General features: G+C 37.1%; 1 protein-coding gene and 1 pseudogene across 2 annotated transcripts; both read left to right on the top strand.

Annotated features, from left to right (window-relative positions):
• The first annotated feature begins 931 nt into the window (after window positions 1–931).
• LOC106314223 lies at window positions 932–5,692 on the top strand (annotated as a pseudogene).
• Window positions 5,693–7,691: 1,999 nt separating this feature from the next.
• On the top strand, window positions 7,692–18,498 carry LOC106317988 (protein CHROMATIN REMODELING 5). Of its 2 annotated transcripts, none has more exons than XM_013755816.1 (31): window positions 7,692–7,931; window positions 8,309–9,007; window positions 9,172–9,239; window positions 9,438–9,857; window positions 9,981–10,205; window positions 10,385–10,468; window positions 10,693–10,752; window positions 10,881–10,984; window positions 11,124–11,175; window positions 11,564–11,627; window positions 12,090–12,183; window positions 12,268–12,355; window positions 12,471–12,605; window positions 12,873–13,064; window positions 13,149–13,216; window positions 13,470–13,563; window positions 13,662–13,786; window positions 13,865–13,928; window positions 14,102–14,308; window positions 14,727–14,969; window positions 15,054–15,164; window positions 15,346–15,432; window positions 15,505–15,684; window positions 15,845–15,925; window positions 16,019–16,261; window positions 16,350–16,505; window positions 16,588–16,765; window positions 16,848–17,029; window positions 17,112–17,456; window positions 17,570–17,663; window positions 17,740–18,498. In XM_013755816.1, the coding sequence occupies exons 2-31, from the start codon at window positions 8,353–8,355 to the stop codon at window positions 18,108–18,110; spliced, it is 5,070 nt and encodes a 1,689-aa protein (XP_013611270.1). In that variant the 5' UTR covers window positions 7,692–7,931; window positions 8,309–8,352; the 3' UTR covers window positions 18,111–18,498. The 2 variants fall into 2 exon arrangements, with proteins under 2 accessions (XP_013611270.1, XP_013611271.1); XM_013755817.1 differs by having other exon boundaries at window positions 7,696–7,931; window positions 8,318–9,007.
• Window positions 18,499–27,261: the final 8,763 nt, after the last annotated feature.

Here is a 27,261-nt window from a genome sequence, read left to right as displayed (position 1 = left end):
TAAAATATAAATTAATAATGTTGAAATATAAATCAAAATTTTCTTTTGAAATAAAAAATGTTATGTTAAAAATTACTATTTCTGCGCATGGCGCAGGAAAACTTCTAGTCTTATATATTAAAACAGAAGTCACAACTTTGATTTATGTGTAATTTTTTTTTAAAAATAGACCTAATTGACATATTCCTAGAAAGTCATGTTACATTTAATCTCTAATCTTATCATTTAAATGTTGGGTCTACCAGAAATTTTTATTGGACTATCAATAATTTGATTTAAAGAATAGATGATCCATTGGATTTATAGATATTATAAATTGAATAGATATAATTTAATGTTGTAATATTATACCTCCATATATTAAATATTTAAATATTTGTCGATGTTAACTTTTAAAATTATAAAGATTTTTTTTTTAAAATAACAAAAATCATATTTTCTAACAATGATTAATCTTTACTACCTTAAACCAATGAAAAACAAATTTTAAACTATATAATTTATTTTAAAAATTAAACAAAAACTAAATATTTAATTATTTACTCGATAATATAAATCTATGAAGCGAAAATTTTAATTTTTTAAAAAAATTCTATATTTGTGAAATGTTACAATATCTTTGAATACGACAATAAAACAATATTTTACTAATCTTTATATATATAGTTACGATTTTAATAATAAAATAATAATCCAAAAATATATATATAGAAGAAGATACAAATACATGTGAAAATTTAAAACAATCTATTCAATGAAAAAAATATACCGTAAACTTATTATGTTTTAAAAATTGATAGACACATATATTATAATATATACCAATTTAGAATTGAGAACAAAATATTTATATAAAAATAAATAGAAACAAAAACTCGCGCGGTTGCGCGGATCGATATCTAGTATTTTGTTACATTATTAATGGAATATTATGGTGTAATGTTACTAATTCATAGAGATTGAATAATAATGATTGATCTGCAATTGAACCAGAATTATTCAGTGTCCCGGAAATATAATAAACCGGTTTGTTTTCTTAATTGTTGACCAGACCGGTATAACATTAAACCTTGGAGAAGAAGAAGCTTAGGGCCGAGGGAAGGAGGCAGTGACTGAGTGAGTGAGTGAGTGAGAGAGAGGAGCAATTGGAAGACTCTTGTCCTCTAAATCGGCGAGAAGGGCCCAAAGTACGGCACTTCCTCCGACTTCAAAGACCATCTCGTCAGTACTCTCCTTCGCTCTTAAACTCTAATTTTCTATCGCAAATCTTTTTGCTGCATCTCGCTTGCTAGACATCTTCTGTATATGCAGGAGACTTGTTTTGGTGTTATTCGTAGAGAAATCGAGCGTTCTGGGGACCAAGTTTCACCTGTAACTAAGCTTCACGTTTTCCTTTGTCTAATTTTGTCTCTTCATTAGTTTCTGTAATATATCCACATCTTCATTACCAATGTGGTTAGCATTTATGTTCAGATGTATTGATGTGTATATTATTTCATTTCTAGACTTCTTGACCCGTGTTTGTGATTTTCATCTTAAACAGTTTCTACTGCAATGTGCTGAACAATTGCCTCATAAGATTCCCTTGTATGGGACTTTGGTAAGTCTTCTTGCTTTTTCTGAGTGTGTTGCTTGTAGAGATTTTGATCAAGTCTTATTATGATTTGTGTGAATTGATGCATATCAAATAAGAATTAGCTCAGAAGAAATGTCCCAAGGATTGCTTAGAAAAGTCACTTCATCGACCAAGAAACATGGAATATATTACCTTAAGGTGGATCATTTTGTTCTTAACATTTCATAGATGACATTTAGTATAAATATACCTACTCACAGAAAAGAACACACATTAGTTATGTTTCCTACTTCTAAGTAATGAAGAAAATGCTATATAATTGTTCGCTCTGTATGAGTATGCATGAAGACATATTTTGGGAATTTTGTTTTGTGATCAGCATTTAGATCTATACTGAACTGAGTATCCAGTTCTCTGTTATATATTAGTTCAATATAATGTCTTACATATACTTAAAAAAAATTTACATGTGTAAGATTGGCTTGTTGAACTTGGAAAATGAAGACTTTGTCCAGAAGATAGTAGAAAGTTTCCAAGATAATTTCCAGGTGAATAATCTGCTCATCAATGCCCAAGAAGAATTATGTTTCATAGCTAAATTGTTAAATACGATTTTCTACTTAGTTTCATTTATACTGTTAACTGCTTTTACTGGGTTGAACATGACAGGTCGCTTTAGATTCTGGAAACTGCAACAGTATCCGTATACTGCTATGCTTTATGACTTCCCTGGTAATATTTACTAATCTTGTTACATAGTCGTTTTCATTATTCTGATATGCAAGTTCATATTTTGTAATACGCTAATAAAAGCACCCGAACTTTTAAAATTGGGAAGCATACAAGAATGAATATGCGGTATTTTTCTCAAAGCTGTAAATGTTTCTCTATTTTGTTAACATGATTTTCTTTTTTCTGTTAGGGTTCTTAAGCTGTGCAGTAAAGTTATTCAACCTGCTTCGTTGATTGTCGTGTTCCAAACATTGTTATCATCTGCTGCGACCACTGTGGATGAAGAGAAAGGAAATCCATCATGGCAGGCACAAGCTGACTTTTACGTTATATGCATCTTGTCAAGTCTCCCATGGGGAGGAGCAGAACTCGCTGAGGTACTGCTATGTGATTAAAGACATTCCAGAAAATATACTATTAACTAGTAGAAAAGTATGAAATTTGCCTTGAAGGCTGTTATAATTCAAGATCATGCGCTTCTGGTTATGTAATGATGTGGCATGTTGTATCATATGTAATCAACTTTGGTAGTCTAATTCTAGGTTTATCATGGCTGGCCTATTTGGCAGTAATGATCACTTAGCTGTTTTCTTTACGAAATGTTATAAGCTATTAATTCAACTTGTGACCGTTCTTAAATTTCCCTCTTTCTTGTATCATATGTAGTAAGTTTTGGTTTGTCTTTGTTGTTTGTGGTTTCCTTAGGATTTCGTGGAGGATCTATGGGATCGAACACAGTCTCTGGCTTCCAATGGATGGAAACTTGATAGTGGTATGCATTTTTCTTTAATGCTTTAATTTCTCTTTGTACCACTAAGACTGCAAGCCAATACAATTTAACACTTTTTTATGTTGTAGTTCCTATGCCTCATCTTGTTGATTACAGATTTCCACGTGGCCACCAGGGCTTTTCACATTCTCTCTCCGGGGAATGGTTTACCATTTTTTTTTTGAGTATCTTATGGCAGAGACACTATTTTCTCAGGTGAAGTTCTGTTCTTGTTTTAATTCGGAATTAGCTCTTCATTAAAATGTTTCCAACGTATATAAAGCACAATTGGATCACCTTTTTTTTTCAGATACTGCTGCTACCACAGCCACCGTTCAAGACTCTTTATTATACAATAGTGATTATGGATCTTTGTAAGGTAGCAACAAAGGATTACTCTGATCATTTGATGGTTTTTAGATCACTGGTGTCACTTCTTTGTTTTAGGCTCTTTACCTGATTCCAAATATTCAAATATTTTAGGCTCTTCCGGGTGCCTTTCCTGCTGTTGTTGCTGGAGCTGTTCGTGCACTCTTTGAGAAAATTTCCGACTTAGACATGGATTCTAGGACACGCCTTATCCTCTGGTTTTCACACCACTTGTAAGTATATTATTTTCAGTGTAGAATTTACATATATAATGATGTTGATGAACCATGTTGTTATCGATGAACCATGTTTAACAGATCCAACTTCCAGTTCATCTGGCCGTGGGAAGAGTGGGCTTATGTGTTGGACCTTCCCAAATGGGCCCCTAAGCGTGTATTTGTTCAGGAGGTTCTTCAAAGGGAAGTACGCTTGTCTCACTGGGATAAAATTAAGCAGGTAAACTGATCACCTGCCAAACATGATTATTTATGATATAAAATTTTCTGTTACATTAGAAAATCTGAGGCTATTAGGAACTGGCAAACGTCATCATCACATAATCTCTCTCTTAGATTTTACTAGAAATCTCAGGCTATTTGGAATTATGTTTCATTGTATCACATGGTTTTAGTTTTGTTCCATTAAAGAAGTTATTTTGTGTGTCATAGAGAGCATAATGCCAGTGGTCTAGAAGAATTGCTTCCTGCAAAGGTTGGTCGGGCTTATATGTATTCTTTGGAAGAGGGTAAAGAGAAAACAGAAGAACATGAATTGTCAGCTGAACTCAACAGGAAGGTCAAGGAAAAACAATATGCACGTGACATGATGTCGTGGATTGAGGAAACGATATATCCAGTTCATGGATTTGAAGTTACTCTTACAGTAGTTGCACAGACCTTACTCGACATCGGATCAAAAAATTTCACTCATTTGGTCACTGTCCTGGAGCGATATGGCCAAGTGTTTGCGAAACTTTGCCCTGATAATGATAAACAGGTGATGCTGTTATCTCAAGTTAGTACATACTGGTAAAATAACGTGCAAATGACTGTGGTGGAAATCGATAGGATGATGGGTTATAGGCTCGTATCTAATCAGGCAATTGTTAGATGGGTCTTCTCCCCGGAAAATGTTGATCAATTTCATGTGTCTGATCAGCCATGGGAGGTAAATTGCATTCCAACTCATTTAGCTTTGCAGAGAATATTCTCTTTTTGTTTTTTTTTTCTGCTTGAATTTTGTTTCTATCTCTCTGTAGATTCTGGGGAATGCACTTAACAAGACATATAATCGCATCTCTGATTTGAGGAAAGAAATATCAAGCATTAAGAAAAATGTTTTGGTTGCTGAGAAAGCTTCAGCAAATGCAAGAGTAGAGTTGGAGGCTGCTGAGAGCAAACTTCTCCTAGTGGAGGGTGAGCCAGTACTTGGTGACGATCCATTAAAGATGAAGCGTTTGAAAAACGACGGTGGAGAAGACAGGGGAGGCAGAGTTATCTCTTCGGGAGTCCCTAGAGGTGAAAGAGGCTCTTCTTAACAGGCTCTCTCTGAAACCGAGGTATTCTATTAAGTTTTGTTTCCTGTGGATGGATGATGTTATACTCTGTGGTTCCCTTTTTTTTTAATCCATATTGGCTCTTTTGGTTGTTCATAGGTTCTACTGCTCCAGATGTTTCAGAGTTTCTCTGCAGTCCTCAAGGAGCGGCTCCCAGAACCAACAAAAGCAAGATCATTGCAGGATCTGAAATCTACAGGTGCGGAAGATAAAAACTCATCTGCGATGGAGGTTGACAGTGAGAATGGGAACACAAAGAAAAGGTCTGAGATTGGTGAGAGACAACAGTGGTGCTTATCAACACTTGGCTATCTCACGGCGTTTACAAGACAATATGCAAAGGAGGTAAATTAACTTAATAGTGTTTTTTGTTGTTGCAAGAGCTTAAGACTTTTTAATAAAATGAGGAATCTTTACTTTTGTGTAGATGTGGCCTCACATGGAGAAGTTGGAGTCGGAGGTGTTCTCTGGAGATGATGTTCATCCTCTCTTTCTTCAAGCCATATTCTCTGCACTTCAAGTTCCCTTTACAATAAATTCTTATCGTTTCATCCGAGAACAAAGAAGAGAGTTAGCTCATCTTTTCTGTATCTTTTAGCTTTTTCCTGCTGATCCAAAAAGACACCACACATTCGCTTCTTCCCTGATCTTTGCAATGCAATCTCTTCCGTCAAATGCTTTCCCATCAAAGAAACTTGTTTCTATTTTTCCATAGTGAACCACAAAACCCAAGGGAATAAACGTCTGACCTCGAGAGGAATCTTAATATTCTTGCCCACCTGAAACAAGTAATGGATGTTGACGTAAATTGGATCCTCATCAAAACCATTATGAGGTAAAGGAAAGTGGGATAGAGCCCATATTTGCCTATCAACGTGACAAGAGAAAAAAATATGGTTGACCATTTCAGGTTCCATACCACAGTATTGGCAATGCAAATCTGCCTTTATTCCTCTTCCTCATAAGGTCTCAGCTACTGGGATTGCATTACTCAAAGTTAGCCATTAAAACTTTTGATCTTAGGCTCCGTATGAGTAAGACAGCTTGTTCCCTTAGACAGTTCACTGATGGTTGAAAATTAGCAGCCTGTAATGCATCTTCAGATTTGACTGGGATGCAAGCCAATACCCATCCTCCTCAAAGAAAAGTTCATGGTCCAGGAGGTCACTAACCATAAGGTCAAGATTGATGATTAAGGGTGTTTCATCCAGAGATTGTATCTACCTCCAAAGTCACACCACAGGTCATTCCAAACTCTCAAAGACTGTCCACCGCCAATCTTCTTTCTAATCCTTTTGATCAGCAAATCTATACATAGATATAATACATATATATGGTAGAACCTCTATAAATTAATACTCGATAAATTAATAATTTCTGTAAATTAATTAATTTCGTCGGTCCCAACTTGGGTCGGTTCAAAATTTTGACATAAATCGATTAAATAATAAGACAATAATTTTTAAAAAAATTCTGTGTAAATATATAGTCCCATTAAAATCATAAATTAATAATTTATATGTATACATATTTTATATAAGTAAAAACCTATTATTATATGGTTTGTGTTCATATTCACAATAAAATTATATTTATATTTTCTTAACACTTAATATATTTTAATGAGATTTAGTAATATTATATCTAAAACCACATTTAAGTTCTATGCAATATATTATATACACCAAATAATATAATTAATATAAATGTCAAATTTTTAAAAATAACAATTAATGTCTATACACTAAAATCAAATGTTTTTCTTATTTTAGAATAAATATATCTTAAAATAAGAAATCTAAATAATGAAACTTTTGTAAATTAATATCTCTATAAATTAATAAAATTTCAAAGTCCCAACATTATTAATTTATAGAGGTTCTACTGTAGATAGTAATGTAGATCTATCATCGAGTAGTTAGACTAGCCCATAAATTTAACTAAGAAAATTTCTATCAAAATATAGTTTAATTATTAGACCATCTCCGATCATCTCTATTTTCATCTCTATATTTTCTTCTAAAATAGAAAAACTCTATTATAGAGGTGAAATTGCTTCAATGTATGCATCTATAATAGAGTTTCTCTATTTATAGGAGAAAATATAGAGATATGCTATTTTCACCTCTAAATATAAAAACAAAAAGTAAATTTCTTCTATATTTTCATATAAAATAGAAAAACTCTATTATACAAGCATTGGAGAAATTTCATTTCTATAATAAAGATCTTTATTTTAAAAGAAAAATATAGAAGTATACATTGGAGATGCTCTTAGAAAGTTATACAGACACTTTAATTTTTTGTTTGGTTTAAAATCGTCAATTAAAACTGTTTAAATTCAGATAATTTTGATTTAGTGGAGTTAGTTAAGTTCTTTGGTGTGAATTAGTTTGATTAAATTTAGTGTAATAAGGTTTAAATTTTTTAAAAATCAATTTGGTTATCCAATCCTCAGAAATGATTTGAAAATATTACATATCAATCTATAATTTGAACAACTAAACTAACCAAAAAAACCCAAAAAACTGGTTCGGTTCAGTGTGACAACTCGGGTTTATAAGCTGCAGAAGTTGAAGTAACCCTAAAATAATATATCACTGCCAACCCGTGCAAAAAATAGTCCAAAGTCCAAAAATAAAAGCACTAAAGAATAATTAGACGAAGGGTTATATACAAATACAGCAAAAAAAAAAAACCATTAAGCATCCGGTAACCCCAATCTCTATATCTCTAACCAGACACAAGCGAGCATACGCACGCCTTCTCTCACTTGAAAATCCCTTCGCTTCCCCATCCGAAACTCGGTAACCGGTCATCGTCTTTCTCCCCCCCAATCAACGGGACGACCTCCGAATTGCGATCTACCATCACCAGACCAGCGTCGGATTAAAGCTCCGTCGCCTCTTTTCTCCGATTAGATTACCCCGGTGAGATTCCTTCACCGGACTTGTTTGATTTCCCCAAATCGACGCCGCCTCGTTGTTTCCTAACCATCTCTCCTCTTGTTTGGCTCCTTCCTTGCAGTTTTCCGATTTCTAGGGTTCCTTGTTCCTTTTCATCGATTCAAATTGAGTTTGTGAGGGTTTATTGGAGTGTAGACGTGTTTTGATCCCTTTGATTTGAACCTCCTGATATTGATATTCATGTTTGCCCAATTGTACAAGATCTGCTTTGAATTCAGAAAGCCATTCTTAGTGTCTCTGCTTTGCTGGCAATGACAAAATGTTTAGTACCCCATTTTTTGCATCTTAATAATTCAATTTTCTTTTTTTTTTTCTTTTTTTTTTGTTGTTGTTGGCTGCAGGAGATTGAGAGCTGTTTCGGAATTGGTTGCTTTCATGTGAGAATATGGCTTTCTTTAGGAACTACTCTAACGATACTGTATCGCCTAGTGCTCTCGATGACAATCAGGACGCTGCTACTTTCCAGAGTTCTTCACCTTTACATCAAGATATGGATGCTACTTATACCGAAAGAGGCTTTGACATGAACATGGACATTCAGTATCAATGCGAAGCAGAGCCGGGATCTAGTATTGGGCAGCAAAACCAGACGGGGGCAGCTGTTCCTTCGGGAAGGAGGACGGGTGTATCTGGGAAGTGGGGTTCCACCTTTTGGAAAGACTGTCAGCCAATGGGACAGAGAGACGGCGCTGATTCTGCCAAGCATTCACTTTCTGGTTACAAACATTCTGAAGATTATCTATCGAACGGTGAAAAATTAGATTCTGAAAATGAAAATGAGGAGGATAATGCAATGAACAAGCAGCAGAGTGGTCAAGCTGATATTCCAGCTGAGGAAATGCTCTCTGATGAATATTACGAACAAGATGAAGATAATCAAAGTGACCATGTCCAGTACAAAGCGTTTGGCGATCCTATAAATTCTAGATCACTGCCCAAGACGGGATCTTCTATCCATAGCAAGTCAAGGACCTCGAGAGCAATTCAAAAAAATATTCACTACGGTGATGCTGATATAGACTATGAAGAGGAGGAAGATGGTAAACTCTTTGTAATTTTTTTGTTCCTTTATAGATTCACTGCATTGTTTAATTTGTAACGTTACTAGAAATTTGTGTCCATGTTTTTCACTTTTCCCGTGAACACTTCTCATGCCGTATACTTAGTTTGAGCTTCAGTGACATTGTGATCTTATTTTCATCAGAGGATGACCCTGAAGACGCTGACTTTGAGCCCTATGATGCTGCTTCTGGTGGTGATGCAAGCAAGAAGGTTTAATTTCTTACAGTTCTTGTTTTGGGTTACAGCTTTTTTTTTTCAGAATGAAGTAGATACTTTCTGAGCCATTTCTCAACTACGTTTACTATTTGAAAGGAGAACACTTCATTATAGTAACATGTTGTGTTCTAGCGTTTAACTTGTTATAGTTTTGATGAGATTTCTTCCAACTAAGTGATTGTTTGCTTTTAGCATGACCAAGATTGGGACGTTTCTGATGAAGATCCTGACAGTGATGATGATTTCGATCTCCCTGATTCCGAGGATGACTACGACACAAAAAAGCCTAAGGCTAGACAACAAGGTAAAGGTTTCCGGAAGTTGAGCTCTGGACTCGATAGGAAATCAGCCCAGGCTTCTAGTCGTCAAAAGAGGAAACCATCATATCAAGAGGACTTCTCAGAGGATGATTCTGACAATGACATAGACGAGGGTTTTAGAAGCATGCCCAGAAGAGGGACAACTCTAGGGAAAAACAATGGAAGGTCTACAAATAATATAGGACAGAGTAGTGAAGTTCGGAGCTCCACCAGATCAGTTCGAAAAGTGTCTTATGTGGAGAGCGAGGACAGTGAAGAAATAGATGATGGGAGAAATCGAAAAACTCAGAAGGTATGAAATGTTGTTTCATTTCAAGGTTATATACTTGACTAGAGCCCTTTTGAAGCGTAGCCCGGATTTTGAAGGACTCATATTCTCTATTTTTCCTTTTTGTTTTTGACATATGTTTGTTAGGATGACATTGAAGAGGAGGATTGTGATGCTATTGAAAAAGTGCTTTGGCATCAGCCAAAGGGCATGAGTGGAGATGCTCACACGAATAAAAAATTAACAGTTCCGGTGCTACTAAGCCAACTTTTTGATACTCAACCAGATTGGAATGAAATGGAATTCCTAATAAAATGGAAAGGTCAATCTCATTTGCATTGTCAGTGGAAGTCATTGAGCGATCTCCAGAATGTATGTCCGAATGACACCTTTTTAATTTTATTTTTGATCAATGTATTATACCCACGATATTTCCTGCCACTTTTACAGCTATGAATATCTGCTATGTGAACTGCTTTGAAAATTGTATTGTGATGATGTTGATTCCTTTTCTAAACCATTGTTTCGTTGTGTATGCTGTGTTCCCGCAGCTTAGTGGCTTCAAGAAGGTACTTAACTACACAAAGAAAGTGACAGAGGAGATTAGGTACAGGACAGCACTCTCACGTGAGGAGGTAATGTTTGAATGACGGCAACATTTTCTGAGTTATTGTATCCCATGTCATGGTTCTATTTCTTATTTTTCCTGTTAAAACATGTGTACCATGTAAGATGATAACTTTTTGTTTATATCTAGGCACCATCGTACCACAGAATGTATTGGAATGTGTCAGATATATATGCCAGTAACGTTGTGATGGTATCTAATATATGAAATTCTTATTTTTCAACCTTTTAGATTGAGGTCAGTGATGTGAGCAAAGAAATGGATCTGGACATCATTAAGCAGAATTGTCAGGTTAGTTTTATTCAGTACGTTTTGCAGTCTCATTTTACATCTCCTCCCCCTTTGTTTGCATCTATCCTTTTTTTTGCATTTGTGTTGGAGTATTCCTCATGTGAGCTAATTTTGTTTCTGTTATTTAGGTAGAAAGAATAATTGCAGATCGAATTTGCAAAGATGATTTAGGTGACGTGGTGCCAGAGTATCTTGTAAAGTGGCAAGGGCTTTCTTATGCTGAAGCTACTTGGTATATTTTTCATCTAAACTTTCCACAACCTTTTACATGGATTGTGTTTTGTTTCATATATTAAGAGTTTTTTTATGAACTTGTAATTCTGTATCCTTCTATCCCCTCAACTATCAATTCTCTTTTGGTGTTTGTATAGGGAGAAGGATGTCGATATAGCATTTGCACAGGCTGCTATCGATGAGTACAAGGTAAGAGTTTCTTTTAGGTTCAGAATCTGCTTTAACTCTGCCATTTTTATTTATGCACTTCTTTGTCCAACTATGTTTCTTTTCTCCTTCGTTGTAGTAGTAATCAGACGGACATATTCAAATTCTGTAGTTACGAGGTGATAGCTGTTAGTTATTGGACATATGCAGTTTACATCTTCTCTTGTTTTATAGCACCAGAAAATTTTACATGGAAAAACTCATGCTTATAAAATATTAACCTTTCTAGTCAGTCTAAATAAATCTTAGCGTTCTGCTTAATGAAGTTTTCTGTTATACTTGTCTATCCCTAGTCTACTATACATATCAGATCCATAAAAGAATGTAGGTTGCTCTAATGCTTGAGAATTCATTTCTATCTATGATTCAGGCTCGTGAAGTTTCAATTGCAGTGCAAGGAAAAATGGTGGAACAGCAGCGTACAAAAGGGAAAGGTCTGTTACGTAAAAATTATTCTTTTTTTCTTTTCTATTTCCCATATTATGGAGAGCATAGAAGAGAAGTTTTTTATATTGGAGAAACTGCCTTTTTACCTTGTAAACTGGTTCTTGCTTGTTTGGTTTGTTCATTTGTTGCCTTTGGAATTTGAACAGAATACTCATGTAATTTTGATTAAAAACTGACCAGCGTCTGACTTTGCTAATTCATAAAAGATGAATTTTTCATGATGCTTTCTTCTGCGGTTCACACGATTGTGTTTCTATTTTCTTCTAAGCAGCTCATGAATGTGAGAAATACCGTGTAATAGAAAAATTGCGAAAACTTTGGTATGTTTATGTTGATTGTGGTAGTTTTCTGTGGTTGCAAAGTTATGTTTACTCTCTTGTATCTGGGATTATAGGGAAGGTAAATATAATTTTTATCTAATACTTTGTAATGGTTACTGTTCTGTTCAGCAAGTCTCCGGAAGCTTGAGGAGCAGCCTGAGTGGCTAAGCGGAGGTACGCTACGGGACTATCAGCTGCAGGGTTTGAATTTCCTTGTCAACAGGTGCGTCTCTTATCTCATTTCATATTTCTGTTCATGCTTTACTTGTCTGCTTGGTCTAATGCTTCGCTTCCTTTCATTTTCCAGCTGGCTTAATGACACTAATGTCATTTTGGCTGACGAAATGGGTCTTGGTAAGACTGTTCAGTCCGTTTCAATGCTTGGGTTTTTGCAGGTTAGAATTCTTTTCAAGTGAGCACTCGCGTTTGTTCATTAGTTGAGAATCTTGTTCTCAGCATCCCGCTCTTCATGAGTTAACATTTCTCTATTTATCAATTTTTTTTTGGCAGAATACCCAACAAATACCAGGTCCTTTTCTTGTCGTTGTGCCTTTGTCAACATTAGCTAATTGGGCTAAAGAATTCAGAAAGTGGCTTCCTGACATGAATATAATAGTATATGTTGGCACCCGGGCAAGTCGAGAGGTGAGAAACTAATGAAATGAATATATATCTTTTAAAAAAGGGTGTTATGAGTCGTTTGGTGTTTGCATTGTCTATCTAATTCTTTTATTCTCGGACCTAATCAACATTTTTTTAATCCAAATTCGACATGTGCTTTGTCTTTTGTTTTCATTTGATTTGATTTTCCATCTCCCCCAGTTGAAGTAAAACAATAACTTCTTACAACATCTTAACTCCTCTCTCCCTCTTTGTTATTGAATTTTGATTTGTGTAATCTTCTGGCTTCAGGTTTGTCAGCAATACGAATTTTACAATGAAAAGAATGTTGGCCGGCCCATAAAATTCAATGCTCTGTTGACCACCTATGAGGTGGTTCTTAAGGATAAAGCTGTTCTCTCCAAGATTAAGTGGATTTACTTGATGGTGGATGAAGCACATAGACTGAAAAATAGTGAGGCACAGCTGTACACGGCCCTTTTGGTATGTTGCTTATCCAACAACTTTATCTATTTTAAAGATTCCGGTTTTTGGTTGTTGAGAATGGTTAGTGCATCTTATCTGCAGGAATTTAGCACGAAGAATAAATTGCTTATTACTGGTACTCCACTACAGAATAGTGTCGAAGAGCTATGGTATGCTTTCTCTCCTTCTTTGTTTGCAATCTTTGGCAGTGTTGATTTGTTTATTTTTTGTGGTTAATCAACTCTTTTTTGATGCAAGCTATGATCTTGAGAATTATGATGATGCGTTTCTATTGTCACTAACAAGCTTATATTGGATTTTCTTAATGTTCTGACACAATGATTCACTGCCAACACAGTTTCTTCTACTTTTATACCATTGTGCTCGGCTCTTTTGATAAATGACTTATTTCTGTTTTTGCAGGGCTCTGCTCCACTTCCTTGATCCTGCCAAGTTTAAGAATAAGGATGAGTTTGTTCAAAACTACAAGAATCTTAGCTCATTTAATGAATCCGAGGTAAGCTTGGCCCATTGCATAATCGCATGCTGTCTTAATGAAATATAGTTTAGCTATTATCCAGTCGTCCACCAGCTTATACTTCCTTTCGAATTTAGCTCGCCAATCTCCATTTAGAATTGAGACCTCATATTCTACGAAGAGTGATCAAGGATGTTGAAAAGTCTCTGCCTCCAAAAATTGAGCGTATACTAAGAGTGGAGATGTCCCCTCTTCAGAAACAGTAAGCATAACTCCAGCCAAGTTATGTTGACTCGGTACCTTTATTGATGCGTATCATGATTCCGTTGTTCTGTTTTAGGTACTACAAGTGGATACTGGAGCGCAACTTCCATGATTTAAATAAAGGGGTGCGCGGTAATCAGGTACGCGACTTTATGATGCACCCAGGCTCACATGTTCATAGTTATGAAATAGTTATTCTCTTTTAATCCCCACTGTAAATGAGGTGGATCACTTAAATGTGCACCCCAGCATTTTTTTTTAGTTTGCAGGTATTATAAATGTCAGCTAACGAGCTCTTATTTACCATCAACAGGTTTCACTTTTAAACATCGTGGTGGAGTTGAAGAAGTGCTGCAATCATCCTTTCTTATTTGAAAGTGCAGACCATGGATATGGTGGTGACATTAATGATAACACTAAACTGGATAAGATTATCCTAAGCAGCGGAAAGCTGGTTATCCTAGATAAGCTGCTGGTTAGACTGCGTGAGACTAAGCATCGCGTGCTTATTTTTTCGCAGGTGCGGGTTTAGTGGCCTTTCTTCTTCCTAGTGGTTTACATTCTATTTGCATGAATGTTGTGATTTATCATATCCAATATTCTTCTGCTGTTCCTTTGTTTGTGTGTTTTAGATTAAGTAGTGTGTGTTTGTTGTCCCGCAGGTGCAGTTAATGACATTTATTCTTTACAGTAGTCAGTAGATTTGCTTTTATTGAAAAGAAAACTGTGACAAATGATAATTCCATTACTCTCTTGCTATTTCTTGTAGTTATATCTATTTTTTTTTTTATTGAAATGTATGTTACGTCTCGCAAATATTTTTAGATAACTTTGCCCTTGTCGACAGTTGAATTTTTTTTATTAAAAGGCTGGAATTATTTCATCTTGTCGATGTTTGGAACTTTATGAATTAATCATGATGCTTGTTTGCTTCACAGATGGTAAGAATGTTAGATATCCTGGCAGAATACCTCTCTCTTAGAGGTTTCCAGTTCCAGAGACTGGATGGTAGTACCAAGGCAGAACTTCGTCAGCAAGCAATGGATCATTTTAATGCTCCTGCTAGTGACGACTTCTGCTTTCTTCTTTCGACCCGAGCTGGTGGTCTGGGAATCAATCTTGCTACTGCTGATACGGTCGTTATATTTGACTCTGACTGGAATCCACAGAACGATCTGCAGGTATCTTCCTTTGGGTTTTAGTTACTCGTTATCACTGTAGGCTTTTAGGCTTTTATAATGGATTCCCAATATTATTAATATCAGGCGATGAGTCGAGCGCACAGAATTGGGCAACAAGAAGTTGTGAACATTTATAGATTTGTCACGAGTAAAAGTGTTGAGGAAGAGATCCTAGAGCGCGCCAAAAGAAAAATGGTACATTCTTTAGCAGCAGCAATGAAATTCTTAGTCTTTAATTCTCTTCATTTGCGTTGTCACTTATTCATGTTATAAGATCCATGTTTGAAAATGAATTACTTAGGGATGAGATAGCGCTTCTAAAACAAGATTTATATTTCATATCTAGCCCTAACTATTTTGGTCCGCGCTTCTTTAGGTTCTTGATCATTTGGTTATTCAAAAACTAAATGCGGAGGGTAGGTTGGAGAAGCGGGAAACTAAAAAGGGAGCTAACTTCGACAAGGTAAGGAAATCTTTTGAATTTCTGCCAGATTTTCTTTCGATGTTTAACTTGTAACCATTGCTTATATTCTAGAACGAGCTTTCTGCAATATTAAGATTTGGAGCGGAAGAACTTTTTAAAGAGGATAAAAATGATGAAGAAAGCAAAAAGCGGCTGTTAAGTATGGATATTGACGAAATCCTAGAGAGGGCAGAGCAAGTAGAGGAAAAGGATGCTGGCGAATCAGAGCATGAACTGTTGGGTGCTTTCAAGGCAAGTTCATATGTTTATTTTTCCCTCTTTTATTTGTTCGCCAGGATAGCAAAGTAGCCCAAGTCTGCTTTGCAGGCTTCTTGGCATAATTTTTTTAATCTATTTTTCATTGCTTATGTTTGTAAAATATCTTCCTCTGCTAATTTTTCTGTGCATTCAGGTTGCTAACTTTTGTAACGCTGAAGATGATGGGTCCTTTTGGAGTCGTTGGATAAAACCTGAATCTGTGGTCACAGCTGACGTAAAATTTCTCTCTTCAATAATAATACGACCTCCTTCCTATGTCATTTTTTTGTCTAATTATAAATCGCCGTTTGTGTTATCGTTTGTACAGGAAGCTCTTGCACCACGGGCTGCTAGGAATACGAAGAGTTATGTGGATCATGATAGGAGCCAACCTGACAGGACCAGTAAAAGAAAAAAGAAAGGATCTGAACCTCCAGATAGAAGTCAAAAGCGCAGAAAAACTGAATATTTTGTTCCCTCAACTCCAATATTAGAGGGGACTACAGCTCAAGTTAGAGGCTGGTCCTATGGAAATCTCCCTAAGAGAGATGCACAACGATTTTATCGAACTGTACGTCGGAAATATATTCTTTATCTATTTTAAGGCTCCTCGAACTGTTGAGCCGCTAATAATTGACAATTATTCATTGTACTTGAAGGTCATGAAGTTTGGTAACCATAATCAAATTGCATGTATTGCGGAAGAGGTGGGTGGTGTTGTTGAAGCAGCCCCGGAGGAAGCACAGGTTGAGCTATTTGATGCTTTAATTGACGGTTGTCGGGAATCTGTTGAAACAGAAGACTTTGAATCAAAGGTAAAACATCTGAACTGTGAGGCTCTTTTTTTTTTTGGTTCCACCGAAATAATATCTCCAATCTTTCATGTTTGCTATGCAGGGTCCTGTGTTGGATTTCTTTGGTGTGCCAGTAAAAGCAAACGAACTGTTGAAACGTGTGGAAGGACTCCAGCTCTTATCAAAGCGTATTAGTCGATATGACGATCCAATTACACAATTCCGGGTGTTGTCCTACCTTAAACCTTCAAATTGGTCCAAGGGTTGCGGTTGGAATCAGAGTACGTGCGAGGGCGTATTCAATAATTGTCTTGTCTTATGTTTTTCCATTCTAAATCTTTTACATGTTTGGTGTGTCGTCAGTTGATGATGCGAGATTGCTTCTGGGGATACTTTATCATGGTTTTGGGAACTGGGAGAAGATAAGATTAGATGAGAGCCTTGGACTTACAAAGAAGATTGCTCCAGTTGAACTTCAACACCATGAGACTTTTTTACCTCGTGCTCCAAACCTAAAGGAGCGTGCTACTGCTCTTCTTGAAATGGTGAATATTACTTGCTTATAATTTATCTTCTTTTTTTTCAAAGTGTTCTTAATAACATTCGTTGCAAATAACTTTTTCGCAGGAACTTTCAGCGGCAGGAGGGAAAAACACAAATGCCAAAGCATCACGTAAAAATTCAAAAAAGGTTGTCATCAATCAATTGAAAGCACCTGCTAGAGACCGAAAAGGGAAATCTGGTGCTGCCAATCTAATAACAACAAAAGATGTTGGACCTCGGAGAACCCAAAAATCTGAGCCGCTACTGGTGAAGGAAGAGGGAGAAATGTCTGATGATGAGGAAGTTTACGAGCAGTTTAAGGAGCAGAAATGGATGGAATGGTGTGAGGATGTATTGGCTGGTGAAATCAAAACACTTGAACGTCTACAAAGATTGCAAACAATTAGTGCGGATCTGCCAAAGGAGAAGGTTTAATTAATTCTCTTCTTTATTTAATCCACCATCGTCCATAGTGGTGGGCGTGCTGCGTCTTTTATCTGATAATCTTAAAAAAAAAATCCATTTGTGAACCACAAATATAGGTGCTTTTCAAAATCCGGAGATATTTGCAAATCCTTGGGAGGAGAATAGATGAAGTTGTTTTAGAACACGAAGAGGATTCGTACAAGCAAGATAGTAAGTACATCTCTCTCTTGGTATAGATGATAGTGGGAAGAGACCTTTGCTTAGATTTAAAAATCGAAATATGCAGGAATGACAATGAGATTGTGGAACTATGTTTCAACTTTCTCAAACCTATCGGGGGATCGACTCAATCAGATCTACTCCAAATTGAAGCAGGAGAGAGAGGAAGAAGAAGGGGTTGGACCATCGCATCTAAATGGCTCAACAGCCGGTAGGAGGCAACAAAGATTCAAAACACCAGGACCTCCGCAAGTTCACAAGGGCATTGACACAGCAAAATTTGAAGCATGGAAAAGGAGAAAAAGAACAGAGAATAATGATGTTCATCAATCTGAGCGACCACTGATAAGCAACAACTCTAACTCACTGGGAATACTGGGCCCTGCACCATCTGATAGAAGCCATCGGGCACGCCAAGCTGGATTTCCGCCAAGATAAGTTTACTCTGGTACTAGTAACCATGCAGTATGCTCTGAACGTGAACTCTGGATTCTCAGTAGTTCAGAAACATAGATACCCCCCGGAAGTTCAATTTCTTTTTCCGAACACTGCAGCAATGTTTGGTTTTCTGGTTGCTCAAATTGGAGATTTGCATGCCCGACCAGCTGATGCGGAATGTTACATATATATGATCTGAGAAACTCACAAATTTTATTATTGAGCCAAGGGATAGTACTTCATGCATAGTGCTTTGCTTAGGTGAAATAGCTGTGGATGTTAGTCCGAACTCCATTTCTTTTATATATGTTATTACACTTGGAATAGAGCAAAATCAAACTGTACATGACCAGTTTTGTTTATTTTAATTTCCATATCCTCTCTTATATTTCGCATTTCGAAAGTTTGTTTCTATGTAAAAGGATCAATTGCGCCATGATTTGCTGAAGAAAACAATTGGAGTAACTTTGTAAACAAGTTCTGTCGGTATGTAATATGGACTGCTGGGATATGTTCCCAATATTCGTCAAGTTTAATTGGGCTGAAATGCTATAATACATGTAAACTCTATGATAAGAAAAACAAGTGCGACAAACTTGAGAGATCATTAGTGTGACCAGAGCAGTGAAATAGGGACATTTGGTAAGGAATCTGACAAAAATTTGAAACCATCTGTTATCTAGTCCTATTACATCGATTTTTTTTATCATCCATCTGTTCGTACAGAGGTTACTCCCAAAGAAGTGAAAAGAAGAAAAAATCAAAGATACCTTGAGCATTTTGATTTTACAACCACAATGCTAAATCCTTATCATTCTTTCACTCTCTCCCTCTTTTCATATATATAGTGTTTTGAAACCCGAACCAGGTCCGCAGTCGAACTAGTAAATCCAATAACCCAATATGTAATCCGGTTTTTTTTACAGCAAGATACACAAACTCATATAGACTCTGCAAATCAAACTGGTAGCTTCGCATCCATGTGGATAATATGTAATCCCGTTTGGGGTTTAAAATAAACCATAATTTAAAAATCCAATAAGACCTGCAAAAAACTGTTTAAACCTGAAACCTGCCTACCGGTTGAACCACTGGTTGATCTGAGAGGTAAATTTTACTTATTTCCTTTTTAGTTTTTTTTTAATTGCGTTTTTAAAAGCTCTTTTACATTCTAAATTAAAAGTTATGTTTTTAGATTTTTACTATCATTTTTCTCTGCTGTTGAGTATGTATGTCATTCAACTTTTTATATTATTTTTTTATATTGTGAATTTTATTTAGGGCATTTTGCAAAAGTGACTCAAAACTTGGAGTCAAACAGAAAACTAACCTTTTCTTTTGACTCCTTTTTTTTTTGAGATTTTAACCCCACACCTGCACTTTATCTACGAAAATGCCATTAACATTTTTTTTTTTTTTTCGAAAATGGCTTCTTTACTGTCTCAACCTCATCTTCTTCAAGTATTTACAATACTGCCACTGCAATGAATAGTGGCAACAACCTTGTACGAACTGTTTGGAGCTTTTAATGCCCTTTAATGCACGTAAATCTCTTTACACTCTCTCTGTTTCAATTGTTATGAACTAAAAACAACATTTCTTTCACTTTCTCTCTATATTCATCCAAAAAACTCAAGCTTTTGATTCAAAATATGGGCTATGGTTGCAGAGCCATATTTCTTTCGTTTTGACTTACGGTTGCTTTCGTTTGAGGTTCTGGGTGGTTGGAGAAGACCCTGTGTGCAAACGAAGTCATCTCACCTAGTTTAAGGTACGAATTTGAATTTTTTTTCAAGATCTGTTCGCGTAGAAGACTTACTAGTAAGTCATCTGTATGTAGAAGACTTACTGATGAGTCTTCTGGTCAAACGGACGACATAAATTAAGTCGTCCAGCTTTGTTTGTTAAAAAAAACACTCCAGACGACTTATATATACGTCGTCTACGAGAAACGGGCTAGTTTTGCATTTGACCGAATCGTGTCAGATCTTTGACTATTTCTGGACGACTTATAATTCAGTCGTCTCTGGGAAAGTTAAAATTTCAATATTTTATGAAAACTTGACGACTTACGTGTAAGTCGTCCTAGGTTAGTTTTGTAATTGAAAAATAAAACTTCATAATTTAACTTTAACCAGACGACTTAATATAAAGTCGTCCCTCCAGAAGACTTAATTTAAAGTCGTCCGGGGAAAGCAAAGTCGTCCAGAATTTTTCCCAATTTTCTGGTCAAACCTTGCTTATCCCGGACGACCTTAAATTAAGTCGTTTAGCTGGACGACTTTATATTAAGTCGTCTGGTTAAAGTTAAATTATGAAGTTTTATTTTTCAATTACAAAACTAACCTAGGACGACTTACACGTAAGTCGTCAAGTTTTCATAAAATATTGAAATTTTAACTTTCCCAGAGACGACTGAATTATAAGTCGTCCAGAAATAGTCAAAGATCTGACACGATTCGGTCAAATGCAAAACTAGCCCGTTTCTCATAGACGACGTATATATAAGTCGTCTGAAGTGTTTTTTTTTAACAAACAAAGCTGGACGACTTAATTTAAGTCGTCCGTTTGACCAGAAGACTCATCAGTAAGTCTTCTACATACAGATGACTTACTAGTAAGTCTTCTACGCGAACAGATCTTGAAAAAAAATTCAAATTCGTACCTTAAACTAGGTGAGATGACTTCGTTTGCACACAAGGTCTTCTCCAACCACCCAGAACCTCAAACGAAAGCAACCGTAAGTAAAAACGAAAGAAATATGGCTCTGTCAACCATAGCCCATATTTTGAATCAAAAGCTTGAGTTTTTTGGATGAATATAGAGAGAAAGTGAAAGAAATGTTGTTTTTAGTTCATAACAATTGAAACAGAGAGAGTGTAAAGAGATTTACGTGCATTAAAGGGCAATAAAAGCTCCAAACAGTTCGTACAAGGTTGTTGCCACTATTCATTGCAGTGGCAATATTGTAAATACTTGAAAAAGATGAGGTTGAGACAGTAAAGAAGCTAATTAAGTCGTCCGATAAGTCGTCCAGCTGGGAAGACTTTCCAGACGCCTTATTATAAGTCGTCTAATAAGTCGTCCAGATGGAAGACTTTCCAGACGACTTAATTAAGTCGTCCGATAAGTCGTCCAGCTGGGAAGACTTTCCAGACGCCTTATTATAAGTCGTCTAATAAGTCGTCCAGATGGAAGACTTTCCAGACGACTTAATTAAGTCGTCCGATAAGTCGTCCAGCTGGGAAGACTTTCCAGACGCCTTATTATAAGTCGTCTAATAAGTCGTCCAGATGGAAGACTTTCCAGACGACTTAATTAAGTCGTCCGATAAGTCGTCCAGCTGGGAAGACTTTCCAGACGCCTTATTATAAGTCGTCTAATAAGTCGTCCAGATGGAAGACTTTCCAGACGACTTAATTAAGTCGTCCGATAAGTCGTCCAGCTGGGAAGACTTTCCAGACGCCTTATTATAAGTCGTCTAATAAGTCGTCCAGATGGAAGACTTTCCAGACGACTTAATTAAGTCGTCCGATAAGTCGTCCAGCTGGGAAGACTTTCCAGACGCCTTATTATAAGTCGTCTAATAAGTCGTCCAGATGGAAGACTTTCCAGACGACTTAATTAAGTCGTCCGATAAGTCGTCCAGCTGGGAAGACTTTCCAGACGCCTTATTATAAGTCGTCTAATAAGTCGTCCAGATGGAAGACTTTCCAGACGACTTAATTAAGTCGTCCGATAAGTCGTCCAGCTGGGAAGACTTTCCAGACGCCTTATTATAAGTCGTCTAATAAGTCGTCCAGATGGAAGACTTTCCAGACGACTTAATTAAGTCGTCCGATAAGTCGTCCAGCTGGGAAGACTTTCCAGACGCCTTATTATAAGTCGTCTAATAAGTCGTCCAGATGGAAGACTTTCCAGACGACTTAATTAAGTCGTCCGATAAGTCGTCCAGCTGGGAAGACTTTCCAGACGCCTTATTATAAGTCGTCTAATAAGTCGTCCAGATGGAAGACTTTCCAGACGACTTAATTAAGTCGTCCGATAAGTCGTCCAGCTGGGAAGACTTTCCAGACGCCTTATTATAAGTCGTCTAATAAGTCGTCCAGATGGAAGACTTTCCAGACGACTTAATTAAGTCGTCCGATAAGTCGTCCAGCTGGGAAGACTTTCCAGACGCCTTATTATAAGTCGTCTAATAAGTCGTCCAGATGGAAGACTTTCCAGACGACTTAATTAAGTCGTCCGATAAGTCGTCCAGCTGGGAAGACTTTCCAGACGCCTTATTATAAGTCGTCTAATAAGTCGTCCAGATGGAAGACTTTCCAGACGACTTAATTAAGTCGTCCGATAAGTCGTCCAGCTGGGAAGACTTTCCAGACGCCTTATTATAAGTCGTCTAATAAGTCGTCCAGATGGAAGACTTTCCAGACGACTTAATTAAGTCGTCCGATAAGTCGTCCAGCTGGGAAGACTTTCCAGACGCCTTATTATAAGTCGTCTAATAAGTCGTCCAGATGGAAGACTTTCCAGACGACTTAATTAAGTCGTCCGATAAGTCGTCCAGCTGGGAAGACTTTCCAGACGCCTTATTATAAGTCGTCTAATAAGTCGTCCAGATGGAAGACTTTCCAGACGACTTAATTAAGTCGTCCGATAAGTCGTCCAGCTGGGAAGACTTTCCAGACGCCTTATTATAAGTCGTCTAATAAGTCGTCCAGATGGAAGACTTTCCAGACGACTTAATTAAGTCGTCCGATAAGTCGTCCAGCTGGGAAGACTTTCCAGACGCCTTATTATAAGTCGTCTAATAAGTCGTCCAGATGGAAGACTTTCCAGACGACTTAATTAAGTCGTCCGATAAGTCGTCCAGCTGGGAAGACTTTCCAGACGCCTTATTATAAGTCGTCTAATAAGTCGTCCAGATGGAAGACTTTCCAGACGACTTAATTAAGTCGTCCGATAAGTCGTCCAGCTGGGAAGACTTTCCAGACGCCTTATTATAAGTCGTCTAATAAGTCGTCCAGATGGAAGACTTTCCAGACGACTTAATTAAGTCGTCCGATAAGTCGTCCAGCTGGGAAGACTTTCCAGACGCCTTATTATAAGTCGTCTAATAAGTCGTCCAGATGGAAGACTTTCCAGACGACTTAATTAAGTCGTCCGATAAGTCGTCCAGCTGGGAAGACTTTCCAGACGCCTTATTATAAGTCGTCTAATAAGTCGTCCAGATGGAAGACTTTCCAGACGACTTAATTAAGTCGTCCGATAAGTCGTCCAGCTGGGAAGACTTTCCAGACGCCTTATTATAAGTCGTCTAATAAGTCGTCCAGATGGAAGACTTTCCAGACGACTTAATTAAGTCGTCCGATAAGTCGTCCAGCTGGGAAGACTTTCCAGACGCCTTATTATAAGTCGTCTAATAAGTCGTCCAGATGGAAGACTTTCCAGACGACTTAATTAAGTCGTCCGATAAGTCGTCCAGCTGGGAAGACTTTCCAGACGCCTTATTATAAGTCGTCTAATAAGTCGTCCAGATGGAAGACTTTCCAGACGACTTATAATAAGTCGTCTGCGCAGTCTTTTGGATTGAAGTAAATACCTGACTCAAGATAGCAGCTTTCATTGATCTGCGGCCTCTGCTGCCCTCGTAAGCCAGTATCGGTGGAGACGGACTGTCTGCTCTGGGACCACCAATACTAGCACCCAATTCCGGCATAGCTGTGTACGTCTAGACCTGAAGAACTTGTATAAACCCATCCACGGTGTAACAGCCAGCAATTTCTTTGTTCCACAAAGAGTCCATCAGCACCTTAAACGCGACTCTCCCCCATGGATAATTCTCAAACCGTTCTAAATCCATCACTAGCCTTGCCAGAGTAGATCGTGTAGCGGTTGAAAACTTTCTCCCTTCAATGAATCCAGTGAAGATGGAGAGGTACGCGAGCCGCTTGCGATCTTCCCTGGACCAATCCCCGCATCTCTTCAGTGCTGCTATTATCTGATCAGTAGTTGGCCCAGCTTCCAGATGAACTCCCAGCATCCCCCAGAAAGAAACCATCTCTGGGGTAACGTCACATTTTGGTGTCTCAAGGTCCTCGATGTACTCGCAGTTTAGACCAGTGAGGTTTTCAAACTCTAACAGTGAAAACCTCAAAGGTTCTGGACCAACGAGAGACCACATCTCATACTTCTTCTTAATGTCCAGCTTGAAACTGAGCATGTAGTGAACCAGCCTTGAAGCCCAACCAAATCCCTGCTCCTTGAACTTGATGAAAACTCCCAAACTCGACTCCTTGAGCTCTTCAAATTCGTCATCAGTAAGAGCTTTCCTAAGAGCAGTATGCAACTTGCTGTTATCCGTATGATACGAAATGCTATTGTGGGCTTCTGGTTCTTCCCCTGATGTGTATAACCTACGGGGGAGTTCTGGAATATCCATCCTTTTTGTCTGCAAAATAATCAAAGACAACAATATAAGTCCAGACGACTTAGTAGACGACTTAAATTACTTACAAGTCTTCCAGTCGCAGAAGGAGTTGGAGTACTCGTCATTGCGGTTATAGATCTGAAAAAATAAACGTGAAACGGTGAGAATGAGTAAATTGATAGAGACAACGTTTTATGTTCATCTTTTCCTCGAGATTGATGACTTAGCGGCGTTAGGGTTTACAGAGAAACGGCGCTAAGGTTTACAGAGAAGAAGCGGCGGCGCTAGGGTTTAGAAGAAGCGGCGGCGCTAGTGTTTAGAACGTTGGTGACCACGGTGGCGAGGGCGACGGTTTGTTCGGATATAGTGGAAGCGGCGGCGCTAGGGTTTAGAGGAATCGGCGGCGCTAGGGTTTAGAGGAATCGGCGGCGCTAGGGTTTAGAGGAATCGGCGGCGCTAGGGTTTAGAGGAATCGGCGGCGCTAGGGTTTAGAGGAATCGGCGGCGCTAGGGTTTAGAGGAATCGGCGGCGCTAGGGTTTAGAGGAATCGGCGGCGCTAGGGTTTAGAGGAATCGGCGGCGCTAGGGTTTAGAGGAATCGGCGGCGCTAGGGTTTAGAGGAATCGGCGGCGCTAGGGTTTAGAGGAATCGGCGCGGCTAGGGTTAGAAGAAGCTGCGGCGACAACGGTGAGAATGAAGTGAGATAGATAGCCGATGTTGAGAACGATGGTTTGTTCGGAAATCGTGGGAATTCGAAATCGCCTTTGAGAGGGAGAACTGTTAGGGTTTCTGAATTTCGCGAAAAATGAAACAAAAAAATAAAAATCACCTTATATATTGGGTAAATAATCCGGTTAGCTTTAAAATTACATTGGTAAACTTTAAGGTTTGGTCCGGTTTAGACGACTTATTCTGGCTGATAATGTACAACAGACGACTTAATATTTAGTCGTCTGTTTTCAGACGACAAAATATTAAGTCGTCCTAGACCCTAAAATGAACCCCTAAACTAAAATGACTAGATTAACTAACTAACCACGTTATAAAATCAAATTATACTTAAATAGTGTTTACTATACACAGAAATGAACACGCATAAGTAATTTTAAAAATTTTCAAAAATGGTTTTAGTGCTTTCCAAAATCTAACCCTAAGAACACATACAATACTACAACATATGTTGATGAAACATAAACTTAAGAATATCATGACTCACTACTTTCACTCATCTATGCTGAAAACAATTGAAATTTGTTATATCTTAATTTATACCTCCTAAGACATATGTTAATTACATAATTCCCATTTTTCACTTATCAAAATATTTTTTACAAAATTTTTAAATTATGTTTAAGACTAACTGTCCAGACGACTTTAAGTTAAGTCGTCTGGACGACTTATTTTCAAGTCGTCTAAACAGACGACTTGCGAGGGGTAGAAACGTAAAAAGAATTCCGTTTTTTTGTTTGGTCACAAGGGGATAGTTGTAATTTCAATAGCCTTTTAGGTTACTTTTGCCTTTGACCCAAGTTGGGGTATTGTTTTGGGTTTGACTCCAAGTTTTGAGTCACACTTGGCAATTCTCCCTTTTATTTATGACACAATCTTTATGCGTTTGATTTTAATTTGTGATATTTTTAGATTTTGATGAAGATTGCATTATGTAAAAAATGAAGTGAATGATGATATAAAAAAAACAAAATTAGTTGATGTGATTCGATATTATTGTATTTTGTTATCGTTAATCTATTAATTGATCTTGTTGTCAATGTTTATATCTATGATGCTAACAAGATCACACAGTACATAAATAATCAACCGAATTTTACCAAAGATTTTGGTTTGCAAGAATATCAACAAGATCTTGTTGTAGAAATATTTCTTGTTTGCGTCTTAATTCGGTTAGTTCAGTTTCAAAAAAAATTACCAAAGCTTTTGGTTTGCGGTTAGTTTGGTTAAATTTTCGATTTAAATTAAAAAAGTTCAAAAAATTATTTAATTTTGGTTAGTTCGGTATTTGGATTTTGGTTTAGTTAGGATAGTTCAGTTTGAATTTTTGGTCAAGATTGGTATTAATTGGTAAAAAAAAAAATTAAAAAAAAAAATCGAACAAAACAGTTACGAAACGGAAAATCAAAATTTTTTTAGTTGTCGAACCAAACCCAACCTTCAAACGGAATTAAGCAAAAACTAAATTTTACCGGTCGGTACGTTTTGGGTAATAACCGCAGGCCTACATGCGGCCATTGTTTGAAAAACAAGTTGTGTGGCTCTCTCCCATTTATCTCCTTATCTTTCCTCTTCACTTTTCCACCTCAAATCTTCATTATTTTATTCTATTACAATCTCCCTCCCTCATACTTTTCATCCTTTTGTTTTATCCCCCAACTTTTGTCATAGGTCAAAGCCCGCCCCACCCACCATCTCACAATTATTCTAGAGATACACTAATAATAAGCAAGATGTTATGGAATAACTTATAATTTATAGTATCGGGAAATTTAAATAAGAGTAGAATTCAATACCCGTAGGAAGCAAATAACATTTAATATGAGAGAAAAAGTTTATTATAAGGAAGAAGAAGAAGATGTAATTGTGTACAAAAGAGTGAGATGAGTGATGGTATTTATAGTGAGCAACAATACATAAAATATCAAAGATGGTGCTTGATTTGGTAAATGAGTGGGTGATCATAGTGCTTGATGAGTAGATGATCATAGTG

This window comes from Brassica oleracea, chromosome C9, assembly GCF_000695525.1.
Source record: "Brassica oleracea var. oleracea cultivar TO1000 chromosome C9, BOL, whole genome shotgun sequence".
Classification (NCBI taxonomy): domain Eukaryota; kingdom Viridiplantae; phylum Streptophyta; class Magnoliopsida; order Brassicales; family Brassicaceae; genus Brassica; species Brassica oleracea.
The sequence above is the reverse complement of the archived record's forward strand: the minus strand, read 5'-3'. Positions and strand labels throughout refer to the sequence as shown.